The sequence below is a fragment of the Oncorhynchus mykiss genome, chromosome 10, assembly GCF_013265735.2.
Source record: "Oncorhynchus mykiss isolate Arlee chromosome 10, USDA_OmykA_1.1, whole genome shotgun sequence".
In the NCBI taxonomy this organism is placed as follows: Eukaryota; Metazoa; Chordata; class Actinopteri; order Salmoniformes; family Salmonidae; genus Oncorhynchus; species Oncorhynchus mykiss.
In genome coordinates, this window is record NC_048574.1 from 14,267,997 (window position 1) to 14,295,382 (window position 27,386).

The window sequence follows — 27,386 nt, forward strand, 5'->3', positions numbered from 1 at the left end:
GGTAGGCCGTCATTGTAGATAAGAATTTGTTCTTAACTGACTTGCCTAGTTAAATCAAGGTAAAAATATATATATAAAAAAATACTAGGTAGTGGGCTTCATTTTAGCACAGGCACAGTTTGGAACTTTGGTGTACAACTCCACATAGTGGCTGAACAGGAGAAATGCAGCACTGAGCAGTGATACAGATGGAGATTTCCTTCACTCTCCCAAATGTTAAAGGGAAAAAATAAGTTCTACACATTTGACCCCATTTTCATATTCAAAATGTGGCTTTACTTATGCAACAAAGTGAAAATAAGAAACGTGTTGTTAACTGTGGTGTTTGTTTTGTGACTAGGTGACTTGTACGGGGCCATCGGCTCCCCGGTGCGTCTGTCCAGGACAGTAGTGGTGGGGCGGAGACGGGAGCTAGTCCAGCGACTCCTCTATGTGCTCACCTACTTCATCCGCTGCTCTGAGCTGCTGGAGACCCACATGCTGGACAGCACTGAGGACGAGGCCATCGTCATCCCAGGCTCTCTCATCACCACCTCGCTGCAGCGTGGGGAGGTGGAGGAGTCAGACTATGTGCTGGTCACTGTGCACAAGCCCAGCGGAGACTACCTCAGCCAGGGTCCCGAGCCCCAAGAGGACAGCAGCTACCCCTCACACAGCAACAACAGCTTGCAGTGCAGCACCTACACTGAGGCTGGCCCTAAGGAGGGGGGCAGTAGTAACAACAGCCAGGGCTCCAAGAACAGTGTCCTGCAGGCCCAGGCCCACTCCAGCCACAACACTAACGCTGTGCCCATCATCCACATGGAGGATGTTAGTGAGCCCACGCCGCTCAAGGAGTCACCAACTGCCTTTCTGGAGGCCAAGCTGGAAACAGTGGTGCGTGTGGGCTCCGCCTCCCCCAGGGAGAAGGTGGTGCGTGTGGGCTCCGCCTCCCCCAGGGAGCAGGTCTGTGTGCTGCTGGAGACGATGCCTGAGACCGAGTTAGAGGTCAAGGCCAGTGAGAAGGAGGGGGTGGGGAGTCTGCCCATCAAGGTGTTCCACTCTTCTGGGATACCACTGGAGAAGAAGCCCCCTGACAAGACCGTACCTGTACCTGTACCCGGACCCTTTCTGTCAAAACACCAGGAGGAGCCGGCCACCAAAGTGCTGTTTCTCATCGGCGACCCCCAGTCTCCGGGAACAGACACAGAGAGCAGGAGGAGGAAGCTTGAGGAGGACATTAAGAAGCACAAGAAATGCATCAAAGAGAAACGGAGGCAGCAACCGCAACAGCAACTGCAACAACAACAGCAGCAACCACTACTACAACAACAACAGCAACCGCAGCAACAACAGCAACCGCAACAACAGCAACAACAGCAACCACAGCAACCGCAGCAACAACAACAGCAACCGCAACAACAGCAACTACAACAACCGCAGCAACAACAACAGCAACCGCAGCAACAACAACAGCAACCGCAACTACAACAACAGCAACCGCAACAACAGCAACAACAGCAACCACAGCAACCGCAGCAACAACAACAGCAACCGCAACAACAGCAACTACAACAACCGCAGCAACAACAACAGCAACCGCAGCAACAACAACAGCAACCGCAGCAACAACAACAGCAACCGCAGCAACAACAACAGCAACCGCAACTACAACAACAGCAACCGCAACTACAACAACAGCAACCGCAACAACAGCAACCGCAACAACAGCAACCGCAACAACAGCAACCGCAACAACAGCAACCGCAACAACAGCAACCGCAACTACAGCAACCGCAACCACTACAACAGCAACCGCAACCACTACAACAACAGCAGCAGAGTGGATGCGGTGACGGCGGTGATCAGAGGGTGAAGTCTACTACCAGCATATCACCCGACCAAACCAAGACCAATGCTGGCGGAAAGAAGACTCTGATGCGTGTCTTCAGCAAGATGCCCCAGTGGAACCCTGTCAGCGAGGAGTGCTCAGAGCTGTTCGACGAGTACTTCAGTGATGACAGCCTTGTAGAGACCAGGACTATAGACGATGTGGCGAAATGCCTGGACTTGTCAAACGGCACGGACAAAACCCAGAAAGAGCTTCTGGACCCTTCGGGAGTCCAGAGTAGCAGTTGCTGTAAGGGACATGGGGATCAGGGACAGAAGGGAACAGGGCTGGTGGGTGTGGGACCGGGGGCTGACGTCCAGGCCAGGTGTGGGGGGGAGGCTGACGTCCAGGCCAGGTGTGGGTGGGGGGCTGACGTCCAGGCCAGGTGTGGGGGGGAGGCTGACGTCCAGGCCAGGTGTGGGGGGGAGGCTGACGTCCAGGCCAGGTGTGGGGGGGAGGCTGACGTCCAGGCCAGGTGTGGGGGGGAGGCTGACGTCCAGGCCAGGTGTGGGGGGGAGGCTGACGTCCAGGCCAGGTGTGGGGGGGAGGCTGACGTCCAGGCCAGGTGTGGGGGGGAGGCTGACGTCCAGGCCAGGTGTGGGGGGGAGGCTGACGTCAAGACCAGGTGTGGGGGGGAGGCTGACGTCCAGGCCAGGTGTGGGGGGGAGGCTGACGTCCAGGCCAGGTGTGGGGGGGAGGCTGACGTCCAGGCCAGGTGTGGGGCGGAGGCTGACGTCCAGGCCAGGTGTGGGGGGGAGGCTGATGTTAAGACCAGGTGTGGGGGGGAGGCTGACGTCCAGGCCAGGTGTAGGTGTGGCTCTACAGACACATCAGAGGCACGCTCCTGTAGAAGTTGTTCTGCTGAGCAGAACATGTGCATCCTGATTTCAGTAACCGTCCCCAAAGGGGCCCAACAAAAGAAGGGGGCCCCGCTTAATGACTGTGAGATCCCTCGGAACGAGAGTTCGGACAGTGCGCTTGGGGACAGCGAGAGCGAAGATGCAGGGCAGGACGTCCACAGGCAGAGTGATAGCGACACCTACTACAAAGATGATCAGGAGCCAGATGAGTGGCAGGAAGAGGTGGAGGTCCCCTTCCCTGGGTGAGATACACACTGCTAGTGATGTCAACATTATAAACGTGTTGGCGTTCATATTAGGTTTTCAAGACACATATCAACTTCTATGTGAGTTGCATTTCTGGGTTACAATATGTTCTGATGTCTATGCCATGTTTTAAATCAACAGGTCAAAGTTGGTGGAGCATTTCTCCAAACCGAGCATTGCCAACTTTGGGAGGTCACTGTTCGGAGGGTACTGCACAACCTATGTGCCGGACTTTGTTCTGCAGGGGATGCCCAACGATGACAAACTCAGGCAGGGCCTCATGTCAGAATTAGCCCACGCTGTACAGGTAAGAGACTGCTTTATACCTGAAGCACTGAAGTTTGTGTTTAAACTGGATTATGAGTCTTTATGCTTGCTTGAGGCTCATAAGGCATCAACAGGAGTGCACCGCTGTATCTGTCGGAGCACAAAGTTCTCTCTTCTTTTCACAGCATCCAGTGTTGGATGAGCCCATTGCAGAGGCGGTCTGCATTATCGCAGACACTGATAAGTGGACGGTGCAGGTAGCCAGCAGCCAGAGACGAGCCACGGACAACAACAAACTGGGGAAGGAGGTCCTGGTGTCCAGCCTCGTGTCCAGCCTGCTCCAGTCCACCCACCTGCTTTACAAGATGAACCTCTCCCCCAACTTTGTAAGTCCATACAAATAACAAATAACTATGCAGTTATTAGCACTGTAAAAAAAAAATCCCTACTCAGTAACACATTAACACGAGGCCAATAACACGAGGCCAATAAGTAACACGAGGCCAATAAGTAACACGAGGCCAATAAGTAACACGAGGCCAATAAGTAACACGAGGCCAATCAGTAACACGAGGCCAATCAGTAACACGAGGCCAATCAGTAACACGAGGCCAATCAGTAACACGAGGCCAATCAGTAACACGAGGCCAATCAGTAACACAAGGCCAATCAGTAACACGAGGCCAATCAGTAACACGAGGCCAATCAGTAACACGAGGCTAATCGCTAATCAGTAACACGAGGCCAATCAGTAACACGAGGCCAATCAGTAACACGAGGCCAATCAGTAACACGAGGCCAATCAGTAACACGAGGCCAATCAGTAACACGAGGCCAATCAGTAACACGAGGCCAATCAGTAACACGAGGCCAATCAGTAACACGAGGCCAATCAGTAACACGAGGCCAATCAGTAACACGAGGCCAATCAGTAACACGAGGCTAATCGCTAATCAGTAACACGAGGCCAATCAGTAACACGAGGCCAATCAGTAACACGAGGCCAATCAGTAACACGAGGCCAATCAGTAACACGAGGCCAATCAGTAACACGAGGCCAATCAGTAACACAAGGCTAATCGCTACTCAGTAACACAAGGCTAATCAGTAACACAAGGCTAATCAGTAACACAAGGCTAATCAGTAACACAAGGCTAATCAGTAACACAAGGCTAATCAGTAACACAAGGCTAATCGCTAATCAGTAACACAGTTGTAATTGAGTTTGACATCCCTTTCCACAGTGCATAATGCACCTTGAGGACAGACTCCAGGAGATCTACTTCAAAAGTAAAATGCTGGCAGAGTACCTGAAGGGACAGACTAGAGTGCACGTCAAGGAGCTGGGGATGGTCCTGGGGTGAGCACCTAAACCGTTTTTATACATTGGCTCTGTGTCCAAAAATACACCTATTCCCTATATAGTGCCCTACTTTTGACCAGAACCCTATGGGAATAGGGTCCCGTTTTTTGTCAGATATCAGTATTGTGATCCATATTGTCTTTCTGTTCTTAAAAGGCCCAATGCAGTTGTTTTTATCTCAATATCAAATCATTTCTGGGTAACAATTAAGTACCTTACAGTGATTGTTTTCAATTGAAATGGTCAAAAATAGCTTCTTAGCAAGAGCAATTTCTCAAGAATTTTGCGAGGACTGCCAGGGCGTAGTTATTACAGAGAGGTTTGGAACTCTCTTTCTTATTGGTCTATTAACTTATTTACCACTTAGTGATGTCACCAGGCAAGCCAAAACTACATCCCGCCAAAACATGCTGAAATGTCAGGCTCTATTTTTTCAAACAGCTCTTACACTAAAATTACATTATCATAATTTTCACAATTTGACAGTATTACTCCAACCTCAAGCGTAACTCAATATTAGGAAGGGGACCTTAATGTTGTGTACACTCAGTTTACATACAAAACACAGGGAAATCAAGTTTGACTGCACTGGGCCTTTAAAAAACTACACTGTGTTATTTACATCTCATTAACAATCACAGTAACTGAATTAGGAGAATAAACCCTTGGCTTGTTGTTCTGTTCTTCACCTATGTACAATATTCTAAGCATGGCTCTTATCATTCAGTATTGAGTCCAGTGACCTACCCCTGCTGGCAGCGGTGGCAAGCACTCACTCTCCCTACGTGGCCCAAATACTGCTATAATAGATGGAACCAAAGCCAGAGGTGGCGGGTGACTGTGGACTGGAGCAGCCTGATACTGTGCTTCACCCTGGCCCAACACGTCGGCTTGACCCTGTTCACCGATGCCCTGCTGATGCTCTGAGAGGGCCGGTGCAGTGCAGAGTCTCCTGGACAAGGTGTGCATCCCAAATTGCATACTATTCAGAAGTTGTGCACTATGTATGGAATAGGGTATCATTTGAGATGCAGAAGGGCCTCATGGATGGATCTGAGACCTCAGCTACTGCTGCTGCCACTGGGCAAACAGACATACTGGGCATACAGACATACTGCCACAAGGGGACAGCCGAGTCCATGGTCTCCTCTGCTAGTAAGAGATGAAGCTCTGTTGGCCCACTCCAGGCCAGAGAGGCATGCTGCTGCTGTGGCCAATTCTCCTGTTTTTCAGTGTTTTTCCCCCTCCTCTGCATCAACATTATTTTAACCCGGTATAAGGACAAGAAGGCCAAATAATTATTCTGTTGAGTATAAATAATAATCAAGATATCAATTCTAAAATATATATTTTTTATATCTACTACTTTCCCGTACAATCTTTTACCCGTTTGAACAGGAAGCACAGGTGATAGATAGGATGAGTTTTTTTGTTACTTGTAGTGAATATGATCAAATTCACTTTTATTTCAATTATGTTTCTGTGTTCTTCATGTATTTGTTTACAAGTGTACTTGACCTGAAATGTCTCCCTCAATGATCCATAATTCATTGGATTTCATTTGAAAATGAACTACACTAATTATATAAACACATTTATTGTAATTCTTAACTGCAGTGTAGCTTTAACATTCTTGATCACAGGTACAGCACTACCTCAGATATTTTGTGGCCGATTGACGCTACACGCTTTTTATAGTTGCCGACTAGATAAGCCTGAGAGAATTATTTGTATTTTTAAATCAGTGGAATGTTCAACTAAAACTGCGAACCCAATGCTGAACTCTTTTTGAAAAAGGGATGTTAATAATTACATATTTGAAAATGGGGAAAACCTTTGTAATTATTTTTGGAATACAACAAGAGCTCATTTCTACTGCTGTATGTGGAGAAAAATAAACAAAAAATGATCTACATATATTTTCAAACGGAAATATGTTCACAAGTTTAAAATTTGTATCGCTTTGACACCATCATACCATGTTTACGGCTGTATTGCATGCTACAAAGGGAGAGTTTGTGGACTATCTGTTAGCAATACGTTTATCAGTTCCTTAAACTATACTCAATGTTTATGGCAAAACCAATCATTAAAAAAATAATTGCTGCATTGATTTTACAAAAGCAAGATGCAAAACCACAAATCTAAACCACAGATTTGTTTTTATTTTTTTAATAAATATTTTTACCAACCATGAAATTCATGTGTTGCATTTCATTTGGAAGTACTTTGTCTGGAGAGTGTGCCATGTTATGGTTTCTTAATGAAACATGTGGCATGAATGGATCAGGGGCTTCTGAAGAATTTATTTTGCTGGTTGAAATTATTTTTACATGCTTATCATGTAAGATGCTAGGTCCTTCAGGATATGTTCTTATTGCATTTTGTAAAGCTCCTGATTATTTCTATGAGGTATGTCTACTTTTATCTTTATACATGAATATTAATAAATTATTTAGTATGGTGTGTAACGGTTAATGTAAATAGTTTATTTCCATTTATTTGTACATAATGTCTTTGAATATGAATCGTTTCTAAAATGATCCTTTCCCAATTTTAAGGGAATGTTGTGCAATAAAGATGCCAATGTTGTTGATACAAGTGTCTCATTACATACTTTCAGTAGTAATGTTTCAGTCCAAATTCATGTTTAATTTTAGTAAGAATGATGCCAATTAAAAGGGAAATGTACAGTATGTAACTGCATTACCTTTTCACATAGGCAAGTGCCTTGGGTGTTTTTTTTAATAGCCTTGTCTATAAAGAGCTTTTAATATCATGGGTTAACTTAACATTTTTGTTATATTGAGTGGTTTTCAACATGCTCAAAATAACTCTAAACAATGAAGGTTAGCGGTTTCACTCACTGTCTCTCTTGCCTGTGAAACAGCTCCGTCCCTCTCCTCACCCCTGCCTGGGCTTGAACCAGGGACCATCTGCATACATCGACAACAGCCACCCTCGAAGCATCGTTACCCATCTCGCCACAATAGCCGTGGCCATTGCAGAGCAAGGGGAATGACTACTTCAAGGTCTCAGAGCGAGTGATGTCACCGATTGAAACGCTTTTAGCGCGCACCACGCTAACTAGCTAGTCGTTTCACATCCGTTACACTCACCCCCCTTTTGACCTCCTTTACGCAGCAACCAGTGATCCGGGTCACGACACAACTTGTTTTGTTTATTTGCACCACCAAGATTTACTTGCTAAAATTGCCACTGGTCTGTTACTTGAACTCTGTGAAGCATATATTTGGGCTGCAGTTTCTGAGGCTGGTAACTCTAACTTATCCTCTGCAGCAGAAGTAACTCTGGGTCTTCCTTTCCTGTGGCGGTCCCCACAGAGCCAATTTCATCATAGCGCTTGATGGTTTTTGTAACTGTAACTTTCAAAGTTCTTGAACTTTTCTGGATAGACTGACCTTCATATCTGGACTGTCCTTTCTCTTTGCTTATTTGAGCTCTCTCTCTCTCTCTCTCTCTCTCTATCTATATATATATTTATTTATTGCTCAAAAAAATAAAGGGAACACTTAAACAACACAATGTAACTCCAAGTCAATCACATTTCTGTGAAATCAAACTGTCCACTTAGGAAGCAACACTGATTGACAATGAATTTCACATGCTGTTGTGCAAATGGAATAGACAACAGGTGGAAATTATAGGCAATTAGCAAGACACCCCCAATAAAGGAGTGGTTCTGCAGGTGGGGACTGTTTTGGTCACTTTTGAATGCTGGCGGTGCTTTCACTCTAGTGGTAGCATGAGACGGAGTCTTACAACCCACACAAGTGGCTCAGGTAGTGCAGCTCAGTAAGAAGGTTTGCTGTGTCTGTCAGCGTAGTGTCCAGAGCATGGAGGCACTACCAGGAGACAGGCCAGTACATCAGGAGATGTGGAGGAGGCCGTAGGAGGGCAACAACCCAGCAGCAGGACCGCTACCTCCGCCTTTGTGCAAGGAGGAGCAGGAGGAGCACTGCCAGAGCCCTGCAAAATGACCTCCAGCAGTCCACAAATGTGCATGTGTCTGCTCAAACGGTCAGAAACAGACTCCATGAGGGTGGTATGAGGGCCCGACGTCCACAGGTGGGGGTTGTGCTTACAGCCCAACACCGTGCAGGACGTTTGGCATTTGCCAGAGAACACCAATATTGGCAAATTCGCCACTGGCGCCCTGTGCTCTTCACAGATGAAAGCAGGTTCACACTGAGCACATGTGACAGACGTGACAGAGTCTGGAGACGACGTGGAGAACGTTCTGCTGCCTGCAACATCGCTGGAGTGTGTCAGCAGTTCCTGCAAGAGGAAGGCATTGATGCTATGGACTGGCCCGCCCGTTCCCCAGACTTGAATCCATTTGAGCACATCTGGGACATCATGTCTCGCTCCATGCTTTAGTCCAGGTCTGGGAGGAGACCATCCGCCACCTCATCAGGAGCATGCCCAGGCGTTGTAGGGAGGTCATACAGGCCACACACACTACTGAGCCTAATTTTAACTTGTTTTAAGGACATTACATCAAAGTTGGATCAGCCTGTAGTGTGGTTTTCCACTTTAATTTTGAGTGTGACTCCCAAATCCAGACCTCTATGGGTTGATAAATTTGATTTCCATTGATAATTTTTTCGTGATTTTTGTTGTCAGCACATTCAACTATGTAAAGAAAAAAGTATTTAATAAGAATATTTCATTCATTCAGATCTAGGATGTGTTATTTTAGTGTTCCCCGTTATTTTTTTGAGCAGTGTATATACAGTATATCACAAAAGTGAGTACACCTCTCACATTTTTGTAAATATTTGAGTATATCTTTTCATGTGACAACACTGAAGAAATGACACTTTGCTACAATGTAAAGTAGTGAGTGTACAGCTTGTATAACAGTGTAAATTTGCTGTCCCCTCAAAGTAACTCAACACACAGCCATTAATGTCTAAACCACTGGCAACAAGAGTACGTACACCCCTAAGTGAAAATGTCCAAATTGGGCCCAATTAGCCATTTTCCCTCCCCGGTGTCATGTGACTCGTTAGTGGTACAAGGTCTCAGGTGTGAATGGGGGAGCAGGTGTGTTAAATTTGGTGTCATCGCTCTCAGTTCAACATAGCACCTCATGGCAAAGAACTCTCTGAGGATCTGAAAAAAATAATTGTTGTTCTACATAAAGATGGCCTGGGCTATAAGAAGATTGCCAAGACCCTGAAACTGAGCTGTAGCACGGTGGCCAAGACCATACAGCGGTTTAACTGGACAGGTTCAACTCGGAACAGGCCTCGCCATGGTCGACCAAAGAAGTTGAGTGCGCGTGTTCAGCGTCATATCCAGAGGTTGTCTTTGGGAAATAGACATATGAGTGCTGCCAGCATTGTTTCAGAGGTTGAAGGGGTGGGGGGGTCAGCCTGTCAGTGCTCAGACCATACGCCGTACACTGCATCAAATTGGTCTGCATGGCTGTCGTCCCAGAAGGAAGCCTCTTCTAAAGATGATGCACAAGAAAGCCTGCAAACAGTTTGCTGAAGACAAGCAGACTAAGGACATGGATTACTGGAACCATGTGGTCTGATGAGACCAAGGTAAACTTATTTGGTTCAGATGGTGTCAAGCGTGTGTGGCGGCAACCAGGTGAGGAGTACAAAGACAAGTGTGTCTTGCCTACAGTCAAGCGGGAGTGTCATGGTCTTGGGCTGCATGAGTGCTGCCGGCACTGGGGATCTACAGTTCATTGAGCGAACCATGAATGCCAACATGTACTGTGACATACTGAAGCAGAGCATGATCCCCTCCCTTCGGAGACTGGGCTGCAGGGTAGTATTCCAACATGATAACGACCCCAAACACACCTCCAAGATGACCTTGCTAAAGAAGCTGAGGGTAAAGGTGATGGACTTGCCAAGCATGTCTCCAGACCTAAACCCTATTCAGCATCTGTGGGGCATCCTCAAACGGAAGGTGGAGGAGTGCAAGGTCTCTAACATCCACCAGCTCCGTGATGTCGTCATGGAGGAGTGGAAGAGGACTCCAGTGGCAACCTGTGAAGCTCTGGTGAACTCCATGCCCAAGAGGGTTAAGGCAGTGCTGGAAAATGGTGGTGGCCACACAAAATATTGACACTTTGGGTCCAATTTGGACATTGTCACTTAGGGGTGTACTCACTTTTGTTGCCAGTGGTTTAGACATTAATGGCTGTGTGTTGAGTTATTTTGAGGGGACAGCAAATTTACACTGTTATACGAGCTGTACACTTACTACTTTACATTGTAGCCAAGTGTCATTTCTTCAGTGTTGTCACATGAAAAGATATACTCAAATATTTACAAAAATGTGAGGGGTGTACTCACTTTTGTGATATACTGTATATGGACTTGGTATTTTACCAAATATTGCTATCTTCTGTTTACCACCCCTACCATGTCACAACACAACTGATTTGACTCAAACTCATTAAGAAAGAAAGAAATTCCACAAATTAACTTTTAACAAGGCACACCTGTTAATTGAAATGCATTCCAGGTGATTACCTCGTGAAGCTGGTTGAGAGAATGCAAAGAGTGTGCAAAGCTGTCATCAAAGCAAAGGGCGGCAACTTTGAATAATCTCATATTAAATATATCTTGATATGTTTACATTTATTTAATTTACTTTTACCCGTTTTTCGTGGTATCCAATTGGTAGCCCCATGGGTCTCCCGGTCACGGCCGTCTGCGATGGAAAGTTATATGTTTTTCTCGCGATATCCTGGACATGAACCAGTGAGGGAGCGGAACGTTTCCCACTAGTTACCACAGCCACAATGTAAGTTCATTATGGTGCAAATCCATGAAAACATAAATTTGGTTTGGGGTCTTAATTTAAGGTTAGGCATAAGGTTAGTAATGTGGTTAAGGTCATGTTTAAAATCACATTTTGAGAAGCTAAATTGTATAGTTTTACTTTGTGGCTGTGGTTTCTAGTAACGACCAAACGCAACAAGAATGTACTTATTTTATGCATTAACAAAAACTGACACCCACCTACCTAAAGCTGATACTAATATTTTATGTATGCAGGAGCTTAACACGTATAGTGTAATTTCTTACAGTATAGCAGACAGTTGGCTTGATTTTGCAACAAGGATAGAGAGTTGGTGGTTCTGAAAAACACTTAAAGGCCGAAAGTTTATCAGCTGATGAGATTTGCTTTTGAGTACTGTGAGGAAACGTTAGTAGCTATCCCACAGACAAGTATGTTGCTCAAACTAAGCTGAAGAAGTGAAGAACTTTCGAGCGCATTATCTACTGTTTTACCATTGATAATATTCACTTCGTTTTGTTGAAAAATGAAACGTTATTACTGTTGTTTTTTTTAAACGTTTGCCACCTCCAGCGGCTGTGTTCTTGATCTGTCAATGAACAGAGGGATCACAGATTCGACTCCGGCGTCGAGACAGAAGTCAACTCGTCCCAAATGAAGAACGGATGATCAGGAGGCAACTTTCCAACTGGATTCTAAAAATGCATATAATTCTACACGAGGATTTTCACATCCATTTTTGCATGATTTACTTTTGGTACATTTCATGCGCACCAGTTGTGTTCTAGATGTTAGTTTTGTGTTAATTTTTACAAGGCATTTTCACTCCATGCTCGGGCGACGGGATGGAAGTTGAGCGGTATCGGCCTTAAAAAGTGAGACTGGGATCTCTTGAGGATTTGATTCTAGTGTGAAGTTATGACAATGACTGGATCAATGGAACATTCTTTCAAACAAGCTTTAAAGAAACCTCCATCACTACGGACAGCAGAGGTAAGCAAGCTGGCTAATCTGTGTGTTCTTGGTTTGAATTTCTCAAGTCAGAAAGCTAAAGTAGTTTACTGCCCTTCGCTAGCTGGAGTAATTTAGCTAGCTAGCATGCTAACGCACGAGTTGACGAGGAGCAGTGTTTTAAGCATTCAGCCAGTCACTGAATTGGTTTTGTTACCAGGAAAATAAGAATGAACCATCTAGCTATTATTTTATTTGTGTTGTGTGTGTGTGTACTGAAGTTACTAAGCTAGTTGGCTATCCAAAACATGAGAGCGAACATGCTAACTAACGTTACTACGTGAGTGAGTTGTCGATTATATTTAAATGACGTCACGAAGATCGTTCATTAACGTTATGGTCTCCCTTAGTTTTCTGAAAAGCTGCATCTTGAAATATTAAATTATTATGCAATTGTTGTCCTATTATATATTATAGGGCCAGGCTCCGGTCGAATATTTTCAATATAATCCCTCGGTGACTGTCTGTTTGATTACTGTTAGGGGATTTGTGAGAATGCAGTTTTAGTCACTGTTCTTTGTGAATCCAAACCTCAGCCCATTAAAACTGTGGAGTCCCAGCTGTGTTGGCACTGCTTTTCCTATACTATCTCCCTAAGGAGTCTGTGTTTAGTTGCAGAACATTTTGAATTGCAAGCATTGCAGCGGTTAAATACCTCCCACAGCCAAGTTCAAAAGCCTATTTTATTTTCACTGATCTATCAATGACTATGCAAGTCCGTTAAGAACAAATTCTTATTTACAATGACGGCTTACACCGGCTAAACCCACACGACGTTGGGCCAATTGTGGGCCGCCCTATGGGACTCCCAATCACGGCTGGTTGTGATACAGCCTGGAATCTCACCAGGGTGTCTGTAGTGACTTCTCTAGCGCTGAGATTCAGTGGCTTAGACCACTGCACTACTCGGGAGCCCCAAGTACTCTTCACTTTTTCAGAAAGTGAGTACATAATACAAAGTGACAACTCTCTAACAATCATGTTTTGGTCCATAAACAAACAGTGGTTAAAAAAGTAGTATTGATGGTATGTTAGGGATATGAATGAAAATGTGTTGCTTTTTGTACTGGTTACCTTGTAGGCCAAGAGAGGCATTGCATGCTTGGTTGTCAAATGTTGGGCTTTGTGTGTGATATCTATGCTGCATGTATGGGCGGTGTCCCAAATGGTGCCCTTTCCATTACATAAGGCTCTATGGCCCCTGGTCAAATGGTGCCCTTTCCATTACATAAGGCTCTATGGCCCCTGGTCAAATGGTACCCTTTCCTATACATAATGCTCTATGGCCCCTGGTCAAAAGTAGTGCACTATGTAGGAAATAGGGTGCCATATGATGTCCTGAGTTTCCAGTTAATCATCCCCCTCTATCCGCTGTGCCAGTAGAAGTGCATGATTTACTATGCTGCTATTGAGTTTAGCATGGATATCAGACATTTTTATAGCAGTCCACACCATCTTTTCAAAGTTCTCCTAGCAACAGGCACCGGATGATGGAGCTCATATCACACTGTTTTATTTTCTAGACATGAGTGTGGTTCACATTTTACTCTGGGAATTGGAAGCGTCTCTGTTTGAGCTGGATCTCCCTGGGTTCCCCGAAAACAGATTAGAAGAAAATAAAAATGTTATAAAAGATAAGAACAGTTCCTCCTTCTGGTTGGCCTGTAGTTGAATAACCATGTGTTGTTCAGGAGATTGTGTGGTCCATCCATGCCTAAGGGTAGGGAGTCCTATTCGGCACATATTTTTTTAATGCCACCATGAGGCTAAACCTTTCTTATATGGTAAGGTCTCTGGATTCTACCACACAGAAAAGCACCGATGTGTGATTCTGTTGTAGAAAAAAAATACTTATAACCAGGTTTATCATGTCTGTGCACCAATTTAATTAGTTATTTGATCATTTTAGGATGACATTTTTTCCTTCACCATAATAGGTGCAGCAATTTGTCAGCAGCATTGCTAAGGGGTGTGTCTCATTGTATGGTTCTGGCTAAAGCTGTTTAGGAATGAGGCTTTGACATCTGAGACGACTTGCTGTGACAATTCATATGGGGGAAAAAATTATCAGAGGACTGCATATTTAACAGTACTAACCCATAATTTTTCAGTAATAAAACAGAGGCCTCTCTTTCGCAATGTGAAGATGATGGCTTTGGTGTGACGTATTTCACTCATCCATTGACTAGTTGAGGTGGAACATATAGGTCACAGCTGCCTGTGAGAATGAGAGCGCAGAAGGTGTGAGTTTGGAACATACACCTACTTCACAAAACTAGGCTCATATCCAGTACTTGGACTGTTAGCTTAACCAACTGAATGACAAGAGTAGCCTAATGATAGTCTTATACGTTATCTCTGATGTCATTGATTTGCAAAATACCACTCATCTTGTCAACAAATACCTCGATCACACTGACAGTGTAATTGCATTTTGGTACACCAGAAGTACATTCATTTCCAATGGAACGATGCGTTTGCCTTGAACCATGGCGTTGAAGAGTCTGTTGCAGTGCGTTCTGTTTGGTGCATATGTTGGATTTATTTATTCCAACAGGACAACAACCCTAAGCACACAGCCAAGACAACGCAGGAGTGGCTTCGAGACAAGTCTCTGAATGTCCTCGAGTGGCCCAGCCAGAGCCCAGATTTGAACTAGACCGAACATCTCTGGAGTAGAGGTCGACCGATTGAAATCAGCCATGCCGATTTTAAGTTTTTATAACTATCGGTAATCTGCCTTTTTGGACACCGATTATGGCCGATTACATTGCAATCCACGAGGAGACTGCGTGGCAAGCTGACCACCTGTTACCACAGCCTACTTCAACTTCGCCAAACGGGTGATGATTTAACAAAAGAACATTCGTGAAAAAAACACAATCGTCGCACAAATGTGCCTAACCATAACCATCAATGCCTTTCTTAAAATCAATACGCAGAAGTATATATTTTTTTAAACCTAAATATTTAGTTAAAATAAAGGCATGTTAGCAGGCAATATTAACTAGGGAAGTTGTTTCTCTTCTCTTGCGTTCAGTGCAAGCAGAGTCAGGGTATATTCAGGAGTTTGGGCCACCTGGCTTGTTTGCGAACTGTGTGAAGACCATTTCTTCCTAACAAAGACTGTAATTAATTTGCCAGAATGTTACATAATTATGACATACATTGCACAACCTTCAATGTTAACAGCAATATAAATATATAATCTCGTTATCGGCTTTTTTTGGTCCTCCAATCGGTATCAGCGTTGAAAAGTCAGTCGGTCGACCTCTACTTTGGAGAGATCTGAAAATAGCTGTGCAGCGACGCTCCCCATCCAACCTGTCAGTACTTGAGAGAATCTGCAGAAAAGAATGGGAGAAACTCCCCAAATCCTGGTGTGCCAAGCTTGTAGCGTCATACCTAAGACTTGAGACTGTAATCGCTGTCAAAGGTGCTTCAACAAAGTACAGAGTAAAGAATCTGAATACAGTACTTATGTAAATGTTATATTTCAGTTTATTTTTTATAAATTAGCAACATTTTCTAAAAATCTGTTTTTGCTTTGTCATTATGGGGTATTGTGTGTAGATTGAGGGGAACAAAAAATATTTAACAATGTGGAAAAAGTCAAGGGGTCTGAATACTTTCCGAATGCTTTTTGTTGTAACTGGGCAAATATCTCGTTAGCGTTTATCAACAGATGTGCAAATGCTGCTCGCTTTGATCTCAAAAATGCATCTTGTGACTGACTGCATGATTTGAAAGACTGCTCGTGCCTGTCAATGCAGGCCTACAATAATTATACCCCAATACGCTGTGTAGATATTGGGAGGACAGTGAGCAAAACATCACACCTGGAAAACACTTTGCTCAAACCGTTTGTTTTACTTGCCCTGAGCAAGCGGACAAGAGTTAATATCGAGGCCTGTATATGTTCTTGTACGGTCTCTGGAGGGACTCTGTGAGTTAACACGGGCTGCTTGTGACCTGGGATCCTGAAAGCACTCCTTGTAGGCTAATAAAATCCCCATGGTTCAGATCAAGCAAACTAATTAGAGGTTCAGTTTAGAAGGGGAGAATGCGCTTGAAATTGAAGCCAGTGAGTCAAGTCACTGATTGTGCAGTGGTAGACCTATGCAGCTGGCTGCAGGTTCAAACGTTATAGCCTATAGGTTCTAAATAAACTTACACCGCCAACTAGACCACGTCTCATCCACAGGATCTCAATGACGTCAAACTCTCTGGTCCATCAGCTGCTGCTGCTTCTAAAGCTTATGTGTATTGGTACAAGACCAGCTAATATTTCAAGCCTGTACTGGCTGTGTGGTGTGAAGTAGAGGGCTGCATTCACCTGCGGGTCCCGACAGAGATCATTGCGGCACAGTCAGCATTTTTCATGCTGCGGGTAGTCAGATCAGACAACTTTGGGATTGAAATATTTTGGAGATGATCATCTCTCTGCTTTGTTATGCGTTAGCCTACCTGTTGCATTAGAAGCACTTCATTGTCACATTATTCACACACCCAGAATTCGCTGCTTCATCTTCAGTAGGCTACCTCTTCTAGTTGGGCGTGCAAGATAAAGTGCACCAAAGACATCAAAACTATGAAATAACACATGGAATCATGTAGTAACCAAAAAAGTGTTAAACAAATCCTAAATATATTTGAGATTCTTCAAAGTAGCCACCCTTTGCCTTGATGACAGCTTTGCACACTCTTGGCATTCTCTCAACCAGCTTCATGAGGTAGTCACCTGGATGCATTACAATTAACAGGTGTGCCTTAAGTTCATATGTGGAATTTATTTCCTACTTAATGCGTTTGAGCCAACCAGTTGCGTTGTGACAAGGTAGGCGTGGTATACAGAAGATGGTCTTTTACCAAATAGGACTAAGTCCATATTATGGCAAGAACAGCTCAAATAAGCAAAGAGAAACGACAGTCCATCATTACTTTAAGACATGAAGGTCAGTCAATACGGAACATTAAAAAAAGTCGCAAAAACCATCAAGCGCTATGATGGAACTGGCTCCTTTGAGGACCACCACAGGAAAGGAAGACCCAGAGTTACCTCTGCTGCAGAGAATAAGTTCATTAGAGTTTTTCAGCCTCACAAATAAAGGAATGGTTCACATAGTTCAAGTAACAGACACATCAACTGTTTAGAGGAGACTGTGTGAATCAGGCCTTCATGGTCGAATTGCTGCAAAGAAACCACTACTAAAGGACACCAATAATAAGAGACTTGCTTGGGCGAAGAAACACAAGCAATGGACATTAGACTGGTGGAAATCTGTCTTTTAGTCTGATTCCAAATGTGTGATTTTTGGTTTCAACCACCATGTCTTTGTGAAATGTGGAGATCATCCGTTCACCCACTCCGCATGTGGTTCCCACCGTGAAGCATGGAGGAGGAGGTGCGATTGTCTGGGGGTGCTTTGCTGGTGACATTGTCTGTGATTTATTTAGAATTCAAGGCACACTTAACCAGCATGGCTACCACAGCATTCTGCAGCAATACGCCGTCCCATCTGGTTTGCGCTTAGTGGGACTATCATTTGTTTTTCAACAGGACAATGACCCAACACACCTCCAGACTGTGTAAGAGCTGTTTGACCAAGAAGGATAATTATGGAGTGCTGCATCAGATGACCTGGACTCCACAATCACCCCACCTCAACTGAGATGGCTTGGGATGAGTTGAACCGCAGAGTGAAGGAAAAGCAGCTAACAAGTGCACAGCATATGTGGGAACTCCTTCAAGACTGTTGGAAATGAATCCAGGTGAAGCTGGTTGAGAAACTGCCAAGAGTGTGCAAAGCTGTCAAGGCAAAGGGATTGCTACTTTGAAGAATCTAAAACACTTTTTTATTTACTACATGATGCTATAGGTGTTATTTCATAGTTGTATGTCTTCACTATTTTCTACATTGTAGAAAGAAAGTAGAGAAATTGTTGAATGAGTAGGCGTGTCAACTTTGACTGGTACTCTATATATGGTCTCAAATAGAGTAGGCAGTTATTTAAAAAAAAAAAATATATATATATATATATATATATATATATATATATATATATATATATATATATATATATATATATATATATATATATATATATATATATATATACTTTAATTTGAATAGGCTATGGTTTAGAACATTACCGAGAAATAAATATTGATCACCCATATTCTGTCTGAAAATCGTCCCAATCGTAAAAGGTAGGCTGTAAAACATTGTTCAAAAGAAAGTGCAAGTCCCCAAATCTCTTCAAGCTATGTCTAGCCTAATGGCTGATATAGCCCAGTACTACTGAAAGCCTAATATAATGGTCCATGTGAGAATCTCTGGGAATATGACCTATTTCTTAGGTTATTTTGGAGCATTTTGATATTGCTTTTAGGGCACAAAATTACTGAGAGCTGCGTCGTCACATATGTCTAAAATAACATTGCGGGACTGCGGTTGGGTTCAGGACCAGTTCTTGTGTGAGTCGGACAGAAAGCCATCGGGTGTGGGCGGGGGAATCAGCGGGATGAATCATTCCCAAGCAGACTTCTAGTGTGAAGGCTGCCTGGCCTGAGTGTAACGCAGCATTCCGTGCAGGACTCTGGGCATGAAGTGGCATATTCCCTCAGAGCCACTTTACTGATAGTGAAAGCAGACGCTGCATGCCACTCTGATGTAGGAAGGCTACACTAGTCACAAAGGTCAACGTTTCACTGTGGTAGAGCAATGGGAATTGTTGTAGAATTCCTGAAAAGAACACATCCTGAAAATAAATTATATTTTTAAAGGAAGGGCATTACTTAAAAATCATACAATGTGATTTTCTGGATTTTTGTTTTAGATTCCGTCTCACGGTTGAAGTGTACCTATGATAAAAATGACAGACCTCTACATGCTTTGTAAGTAGGAAACACTGCCGATTTGGCAGGTTATCAAATACTTGTTCTCCCCACTGTATAAACCTTTCTTTGAGTACGCAGCATTACTAGTTATTGTTTATGGCCTTATTTCATGATAATTACTTTTGAGGATTATGTAGATTGCATTTAACTGGTTAAAGAGTGACATTATCTTTTAATGTTTGCCCCTTATTGTTCTTATCTCTCTATAGGGAGTCCCAGAAGTAGACTACAAACTCTTGGGTTAAAACTGTCGCCATGGTAGTCTTATTAAAGTGTATTTATTACCTTGCTAAACTGGTCTGGAATCCCTGTCTGCGTCAGTTTAACTCTCCTCTGGGTGAGATTTTTTATTTTTTTATATATATATATAAAACGAAAAGCGGGCCTTGTAACCCCTCCTACTCTTTCAAGCTAGCTCAAATATCTAGCTAGGTTACAACCATCCTGCTTAGAACCCATTGCGATGTAATTTAACACAATAACATTCCACTCAACAGCTTTGCTAAGGTACAATAGAGCGTGACCAGGAAAATGTGCTGTTTCTTTGAGTGTCTTTGGACAGATTAGTCTAGATTGGACTATGGTCATTCTCTTTTTTGCATTGCGTTCCCTGGTAAAATGTATAAACTCGTAATATAATCTGGCCAATTTGGAGTAGGACACTGCTCATGCAATTCGGCATAACAATCACCGTTTCCTGACCTGATGACCCATGCTGCCTTTATTTTCACCAAGATTAAATATTGTCACTTTTTTTTAATGTTTAGAGTATAATTCCATATACTGTCATTGACAAAATGGTACTGGCTTAAGACCAATGTGGAGACCCCCCCTGTTTATTGTACTATGGAAAAGTGGAGTCACCCAGTATAACAAAATACCTTATTGCAGTGAGTCTCACATTTCCCTCACTTTGGTCTGGTCCTCTTTAAACACTGCTGTGGAAGATTTGTTTAATTGCAAGGCTATGGCCTCACCCACACATTATTTTGTCATCTCTTGAAGCCCATTTTCAGACACTAATACCGGCAGAACACAGATAAATATTTTTAGAGGCATTGCTTCAAAACACAATCGGATAAAAGACCTCAACTTGACACGCCCACAGAATGTGCCAGATTCCAAACATTGCCTCTACTGGGATTACTGGCGGTTCCTCAGAGCACTAACATGAAAGAATGAAGCCGGACCTGAACTGACTGTTTTGAAGCCCTGACGCCTGCAACAAGAATGCGGCATGCATACCTCCGGCATGCCAGGAATCTGAGCTGGTTCCCTGAAGTGCCCACCCCTCAGGCTGTTCACTCATTGTGATTTTTAAGTTTTCAGACTCAGAGCAGCGGGTGACCAAGTGGGCAACAAGGTGGAGGGGTTAGGAAGAGGGTCAGGAGGTGAGGAGACATGTAAGGAAATTTGTTTTTAATGTCCGGCTCTCTCCCCCCATACCTGTCAGCTTGAGGCCGTCGCTTAAATTGGATGACTTGTTTAAATGTGGTTGGCCCTTTACAGGTGTGGGAATTCAATTTTAGCTATGGATTGTCTGGCATCAGCACACGTTCCACACATGTAGGAGACCTGTAGAGAATTGTTCTCATTGTGTGTTGTTGGCAATGTATCTTTGGCTTATGTTTTTAAGATGTGCCTCAAGTTGAATGCAATGTCAAGTTTAAAGTGAACTGGAATGATTTTGATAGCTCACCTAGTCTAATTTTACAATGTTTAGGTGATATTACCGTAGCATCGTCTATCGGGATGATTGACAGACACCGTCGATGGTGACGACATAGGCTAAACCATTCTGTCACATGACTATTTGAACTTGACTGCTGCTGTGAAGTAAAGAATGTAGTCTCACAGCGCACAGCAGGGCAGCACACGTGACATTCTCAGTCATTTGAATATTTGTATTTGCTATAGCCTATTTCAATAAATGTTATATACAGAACGCAAGAGAAGGCTTGGCCCCAGTGATGTACTGGGCCATTTGTACTACCCTCTGTAGTGCAAACGGCCCAGTACGTCACTGGGGCCAAGCTTCCTGCCATCCAGGACCTATATAATAGGCGGTGTCAAAGGAAGGCCCGTAAAATTGTCAGACTCCAGTAACCCAAGTTATAGACTGTTTTCTCTGCTACCGCACGGCGAGCGGTACCGGATCGTCAAGTCTAGGTCCAAAAGGCTCCTCAACAGCTTCTACCCCCAAGCCATTAGACTGCTAAACAATTCATAAAAATCGCCACCGGACAATTTATGTTGACACCCCCCCCATGTACACTGCTGTTACTCGCTGTTTGTTTGTTACCTATGCATAGTCACTTTGCCTCCTGCACACTGACTCTGTACCGGTATCCCCTGTATATAGCCTTGTTATTCTTATTGTTTTACTTTTTATTATTACTTTTTACTTAGTCTACTTGGTAAATGTTTTCTTCTTCTTGAACTGCACTGTTGGTTAAGGGCTTGTAAGTAAGCATTTCATGGTAAAGTCTACATTTGTTGTATTCCGCGCATGTGACAGACAAAGTTTGATTTGAATGTAGTCCAGACGGCATATCATTTCAATATAGAAAGTCAAAATGTCCAGTTAAAAAATATTGTTTCTCTCTGTCGATGCATGGGCCTAAGGCTTAAGCTTGATTTGTCAACAATAAGAAAAATACTCGTCAACTACCTATTTTTCCCGACTAAAACCAGGACGATAACGAGACGAGATGCCACGGGGAAAAAACCAATAACTATTACAAATTACTTTTAATTTTAGTCGACAGAAATGTGACGAGAATTCCAACTAAGACTAATGGACATTTTAATTTGACATGAAGCTCCTTTTTATCCGTGTTGTCCAATCCTATGCATTCATGCAGAATATTTCATGCAATCCTCTCATTGGTGTTTTTCAGTTGCGCTGTCTGATCTGATCTGCCCGGCTCTCCCACACAGCTTCCAGGCGGTCACTTCAGTCACTGATTCGAAGCCAGGACACTTGACTTGTAACTAACCTCAACTAGAAACAATGTTTACTCTCTTTCATATAACCTATTTTTGCTTTGCTTAAATCAAAGCTCAATTTTCCCATGTGCTCTGTTATTTAATCATCTGTGTTGCTGCTCTTGCGCCGTGGTCTGCAAATGCGAGTTGTCGTTTTTTTCCTGAGGAAAAACAAATGTTATTTGTTGAATATTAGGAATACAGTAATACTTTTTTCTTTCAAGGAAAGCACTATTATTTACCCCCTTGACAGTTATGATGTATGGAAATCAGTGCTGTAAATTGTTTAACCTGTAGCCAAGACTTTATAGCCTATATGGTTAATTATGGCTGGCATTGGTTACAATCTTCCACTATCTATGTTGCTAAGTAAGCTATACAAGGTGAAAGTAGGCCTTGTCCAACTAGGCCATCTGAATTTACACATGATGGAAGTTAATGTAGCATAAATGTAGTCGATACATTTTTTTTATACTAAATAATGTATGTGAATAAAATGGCTGTGACTAAAATTGTCACGTTTTGATCAATTGATAATAGCTAATACTAACACAGGAGGAGTTTACTAAAATGTGACTAAGACTAAAAGGTAGGCCTATCTGTCAAAATTAACACTGGGACATTCCTTAACAATCTTAGCTGTTTTAAAATAAATGGCTATATTCCCTACATTTTTGTGGCTTTCTTTCTGCAATTTCCTGCAATTCTACATATTTTTCCATGGGGAGGGCCATGAGAGAAAATCGGTCTTCTCACAAACATCTGTAGCGTTCGAACGGTTTGCCCTACTTGTGGGGAGACCTTCACAAACACAATGGTGTTCTCCGTTTTGCTCTACAACCCCCACAAGGGGTACTCATCTGAAGGTGACCAACACAAACAATTTGAAGTACAGAGGTAGTTTAGTGCCCAAAAAACAAAAATATTTCCAGAGCTTTCTGATGTCTCCTAGATGTAGGACAGATGCTTCAAAACCCTATTTCTTAGGATTCATTTTTTGTTGTTGCCATTTATGAATGTGTTATTCATTGTGTTTTATATGGGCTATAGTAGTAAAGGACAAATACATAAAAAAAATTGTTGATACCTAAAGGGTCCTGAAATTCTAGATCAAATAGCTAAATGAACCCTCCCCCCAACAGACTGTTAGAGGTTAAATATAGTTTTCTGCAATTCTACCTATTTTGCCATAGCATAAGAACATAGCATATGCAATCTGAGTGACTCAAGCATAACAAAAGTCAGGGAGAATCAAAAATTCCAAAAATAGATGTCTAGTTTTTATTTAGGTGGTTGTTAGTTCTCAAAGATCTTAAATATGTTAGTGTGGCGGAAATGAAATAGGTAAAAACATAAGGTAGCCATGGGACTAATAATGAGAGAAGACAAACAATATCAATAGCCTATAGAAACATTTTAATGCCAAGTTTTTAATTAAGTTTAAGCTTAAAAGTATCCATACGGCGGGAAAATGCAAGGTTGAAAACCAAATGGCCAATAATATCCTCTATCCTCTATCCTCCCACTAGGCCTAACCATAAAAGTTTTAAGACAAGGTAAAGTTATGAACAGTAGCTTATTTCCCAAATATTCTAGCCTAAGATTGTGTCCTAAAGTTGCTCCTGTAAAAATGAACAAGAATGAAAGTCTATAGCATAGGCTATTCTCAATCACAGCTTTGAGAGATCCAACAAACCAATATATTTATTTACTATTTTATGAGGCAAATAGTCATCTTTAGCCAATTCTGAAGACTATAGACAGGTTATACATAACAGGATAGATGGAAGCAAACTCACTACGGTGAAACATCCTGTTCCTCATCGAACTGTCTATGCTCAATTGTGCGCGCCACACACAACCTTTTCCATGTTGAAGCTCCACCAGAAAGGACTATTAGAGAAGATTTGCCTGCACTTAGTGTCTCTGCCCAGGCTTTCAACTACGTTATCTTTCATCATGATTAATCCCGTTGTAGCATTCTGTACCATCATATCAATGTTTTGGGGGTACATAATCACGATTGGACAACGGCTGACATTGCCCAACCCTAAACCCAACTACAGGATGTTCAGATGTATTGTGAAAGTCCACACAAATATCTGGCCCCCTGCCCTTTGACACACAGTCAAGGACTACTTACACTAATTTATTGCCCAATGATTGTTACCATTTCATCCTGTTCTTATCAGACAACAGCAGCACACACTAACAGCAGCCAGCGGCATGCTTTGTCTCTCCTGGCTCAGAGGCTCTGCACATGCTGTGTGAGTTTGGGTCTGTTTCAGGCCTCCACTGGGCTCCTGTCACACTCATTGTAATCACCTCCAACCCCTCCTTGTCTAGTTGAAGGGCTGCTGGATGGCAGCAGCAGGGAGGGAGGGTCATGTGCATTCCATTGAGTTTTTAATTTTTTTGAACCTTTTTTCAACTAGGCAAGTCTGTTAAGAACAAGTTCTTATTTACAATGACTGCCAACCCCGGACAAACCCGGACGACACTGGGCCAATTGTGCGCAGCCCTACGGGACTCCCAATCATTGCCGGATGTGATTCAGCCTGGATTCAAACCAGGGACTGTAGTGACGCCTCTTGCAGTGCCTTAAACCGCCGCGGCGCTCCGGAGCCCTATGCGCTCAACCTGTTGCTATGGGCCACATAGAGCGTGTTAAATTATAAATGTGTGTGTGTGTGGAAAAGATAATTTACCTATTTTTAAAGAATATAATCTCTGAGAGATAACAACCACCAAAATAAAACTAGATATGGAGAATTGAAAATTCCCAAAACAATGAATTTAGCAATATTCATTTTGTTATTATGTTTCAGCAAAAGAACACAGCATTATCCATGGTAAAATGCATAGAATTGTGGGAAACTAGCTTTTCAAACAGCTAAATTATCTCCGTTCCATTGCAGAATATGTTGAATTTCAGGAAATAAGTGTTAAACCTGTAACGTTTTCTCTCAGCTGCATGGCAAAATGTATAGAACTGTAGGAAATGTGCGTTTAAAATTGCAAAATAAAATATCAGTGCAATGGTGGAAAAAACCCTGTTCTTAGTGGTTGAACTTCTATCAGTCCTGCTCGGGGAATGTTTTGTGTGGGACTGGAAACAAAAGGGTAAGGAGCAGGCTACAGAAACACTCAAGTTCAATCTGTTTCTCAGTACACCAAAGGCTGTCCCCCTGATAAGATGCCATTCCCCCGGGGCTACAGACATGTTAATGCTGCCGAGGTGATAAGTGACTGTAGTCACCATCATGGGAGCCATGTTCAGCCAACATGCCTTCTGATAATCCCATGGTGCAAATTTGTTCAAACTGGGGTATGTGGTTATAATATCACAGCCTTTTTAAGTGTCAATTTCAGTGTGTTTTTATTTATTTATTTCACCTTTATTTAACCAGGTAGGCAAGTTGAGAACAAGTTCTCGTTTACAATTGCGACCTGGCCAAGATAAAGCAACGCAGTTCGACACATACAACGACACAGAGTTACACATGGAGTAAAACAAACATACAGTCAATAATACAGTATAAACAAGTCTATATACGATGTGAGCAAATGAGGTGAGATAAGGGAGGTAAAGGCAAAAAAAGGCCATGGTGGCAAAGTAAATACAATATAGCAAGTAAAACACTGGAATGGTAGATTTGCAATGGAAGAATGTGCAAAGTAGAAATAAAAATAATGGGGTGCAAAGGAGCAAAATAAATAAATAAATTAAATACAGTAGGGAAAGAGGTAGTTGTTTGGGCTAAATTATAGGTGGGCTATGTACAGGTGCAGTAATCCGTGAGCTACTCTGACAGTTGGTGCTTAAAGCTAGTGAGGGAGATAAGTGTATTTAATATCCGCCAGCCAACACACTGCTATCTGGAAAATGTTACTGTACATGACTCATTGTTGCACAGCAGAGTCAGTATGTGATAAAACACTGCTTGCCTGTTGCGTTGCCTTTGACACCTGGCTAGGCTTTGCAGGCACCCTGTGGACTGAGACAAGTGAAAGCATGTAGGCCACAGCCTCACAGAACCTGCAGTTTGCCTTTGTGTGTGTGTGTGTGTGTGTGTGTGTGTGTGTGTGTGTGTGTGTGTGTGTGTGTGTGTGTGTGTAAGCCCAGCTGCCCAGCCTCAAACATTGACTCTGGGCTGAGCTGGCAGCAGAGAGGCTACAGCCTCATCACAGTGAGCTCAACACTGTATGCCCTTTAAAACAATTACTTTGTTGGAGATGAACCACACTTTGTTTCTCCTACAAGTTGATTTCCAGGCTTGGGAATGGAGAAATAAATGATCCGTAATGTTTGGTTATTTTTAGAATATAGAGAAACCCGACAGGTTGTTCATAACTTAGATTATGACTTGGAGTTATTGGGATGCCAAAAACCTGAGGCTCCAAGTTGCTGTCATAACTTCGCTGTTCTCTTCAGTCTAAATACATTTCAAAACTTGGCAAGGTCTCTGCGAATTAGCTAGGTTACATAATGAGAACATTTTCCTGGGTTTCCATGACAACGTCAAGATTTGTGTTTTCCAGCCAAATACCACCCTCTCTTTTAGGGCTGGCTGGTGGAGAGATGGCAGCTGTACTGTGGTGGGTGCTGTCAACTACCACCCCCTCTTAGGGCTGGCTGGTGGAGAGATGGCAGCTGTACTGTAGTGTGGTGGGTGCTGTCAACTACCACCCCCTCTTAGAGCTGGCTGGTGGAGAGATGGCAGCTGTACTGTAGTGTGGTGGGTGCTGTCAACTACCACCCCCTCTTTTAGGGCTGGCTGGTGGAGAGATGGCAGCTGTACTGTAGTGTGATGGGTGCTGTCAACTACCACCCCCTCTTAGGGCTGGCTGGTGGAGAGATGGCAGCTGTAGTGTGGTGGGTGCTGTCAACTACCACCCTCAATTTTCCATTTATTTAACCTTTTTATTTAACCAGGTAGGCAAGTTGAGAACAAGTTCTCATTTACAATTGCGACCTGGCCAAGATAAAGCAAAGCAGTTCGACACATACAACAACAGAGTTACACATGGAGTAAAACAAACATACAGTCAATAATACAGTAGAAACAAGTCTATATACGATGTGAG

At 43.1% G+C, this 27,386-nt stretch overlaps 2 protein-coding genes across 7 annotated transcripts in view; both read left to right on the forward strand.

Annotated features, from left to right (window-relative positions):
* The window catches only part of LOC110533378 (folliculin-interacting protein 1), a 50,996-nt gene extending 43,794 nt beyond the window's left edge, over positions 1-7,202 (forward strand). The window contains exons 13-18 of the mRNA XM_036934556.1: positions 341-1,433; positions 1,647-2,972; positions 3,118-3,283; positions 3,429-3,629; positions 4,488-4,603; positions 5,334-7,202. Coding sequence (XP_036790451.1) covers positions 341-1,433; positions 1,647-2,972; positions 3,118-3,283; positions 3,429-3,629; positions 4,488-4,603; positions 5,334-5,412 — 2,981 coding nt within the window. The 3' untranslated portion in view covers positions 5,413-7,202. The remainder of the gene's footprint in view (positions 1-340; positions 1,434-1,646; positions 2,973-3,117; positions 3,284-3,428; positions 3,630-4,487; positions 4,604-5,333) is intronic.
* A 4,298-nt stretch (positions 7,203-11,500) lies between these two features.
* Positions 11,501-27,386, forward strand: part of LOC110533377 (rap guanine nucleotide exchange factor 6) — a 150,790-nt gene continuing 134,904 nt past the window's right edge. For 3 of the 6 annotated variants that reach the window (XM_036989735.1, XM_036989733.1, XM_036989736.1), the window contains exon 1: positions 11,502-12,391. In XM_036989735.1, the coding sequence (XP_036845630.1) occupies positions 12,317-12,391 (75 nt within the window). In that variant the 5' untranslated portion in view covers positions 11,502-12,316. Of the gene's footprint in view, positions 12,392-27,386 lie in introns of all 6 variants that reach the window. The other 3 variants (XM_036989732.1, XM_036989734.1, XM_036989737.1) reach the window with 2 other exon arrangements.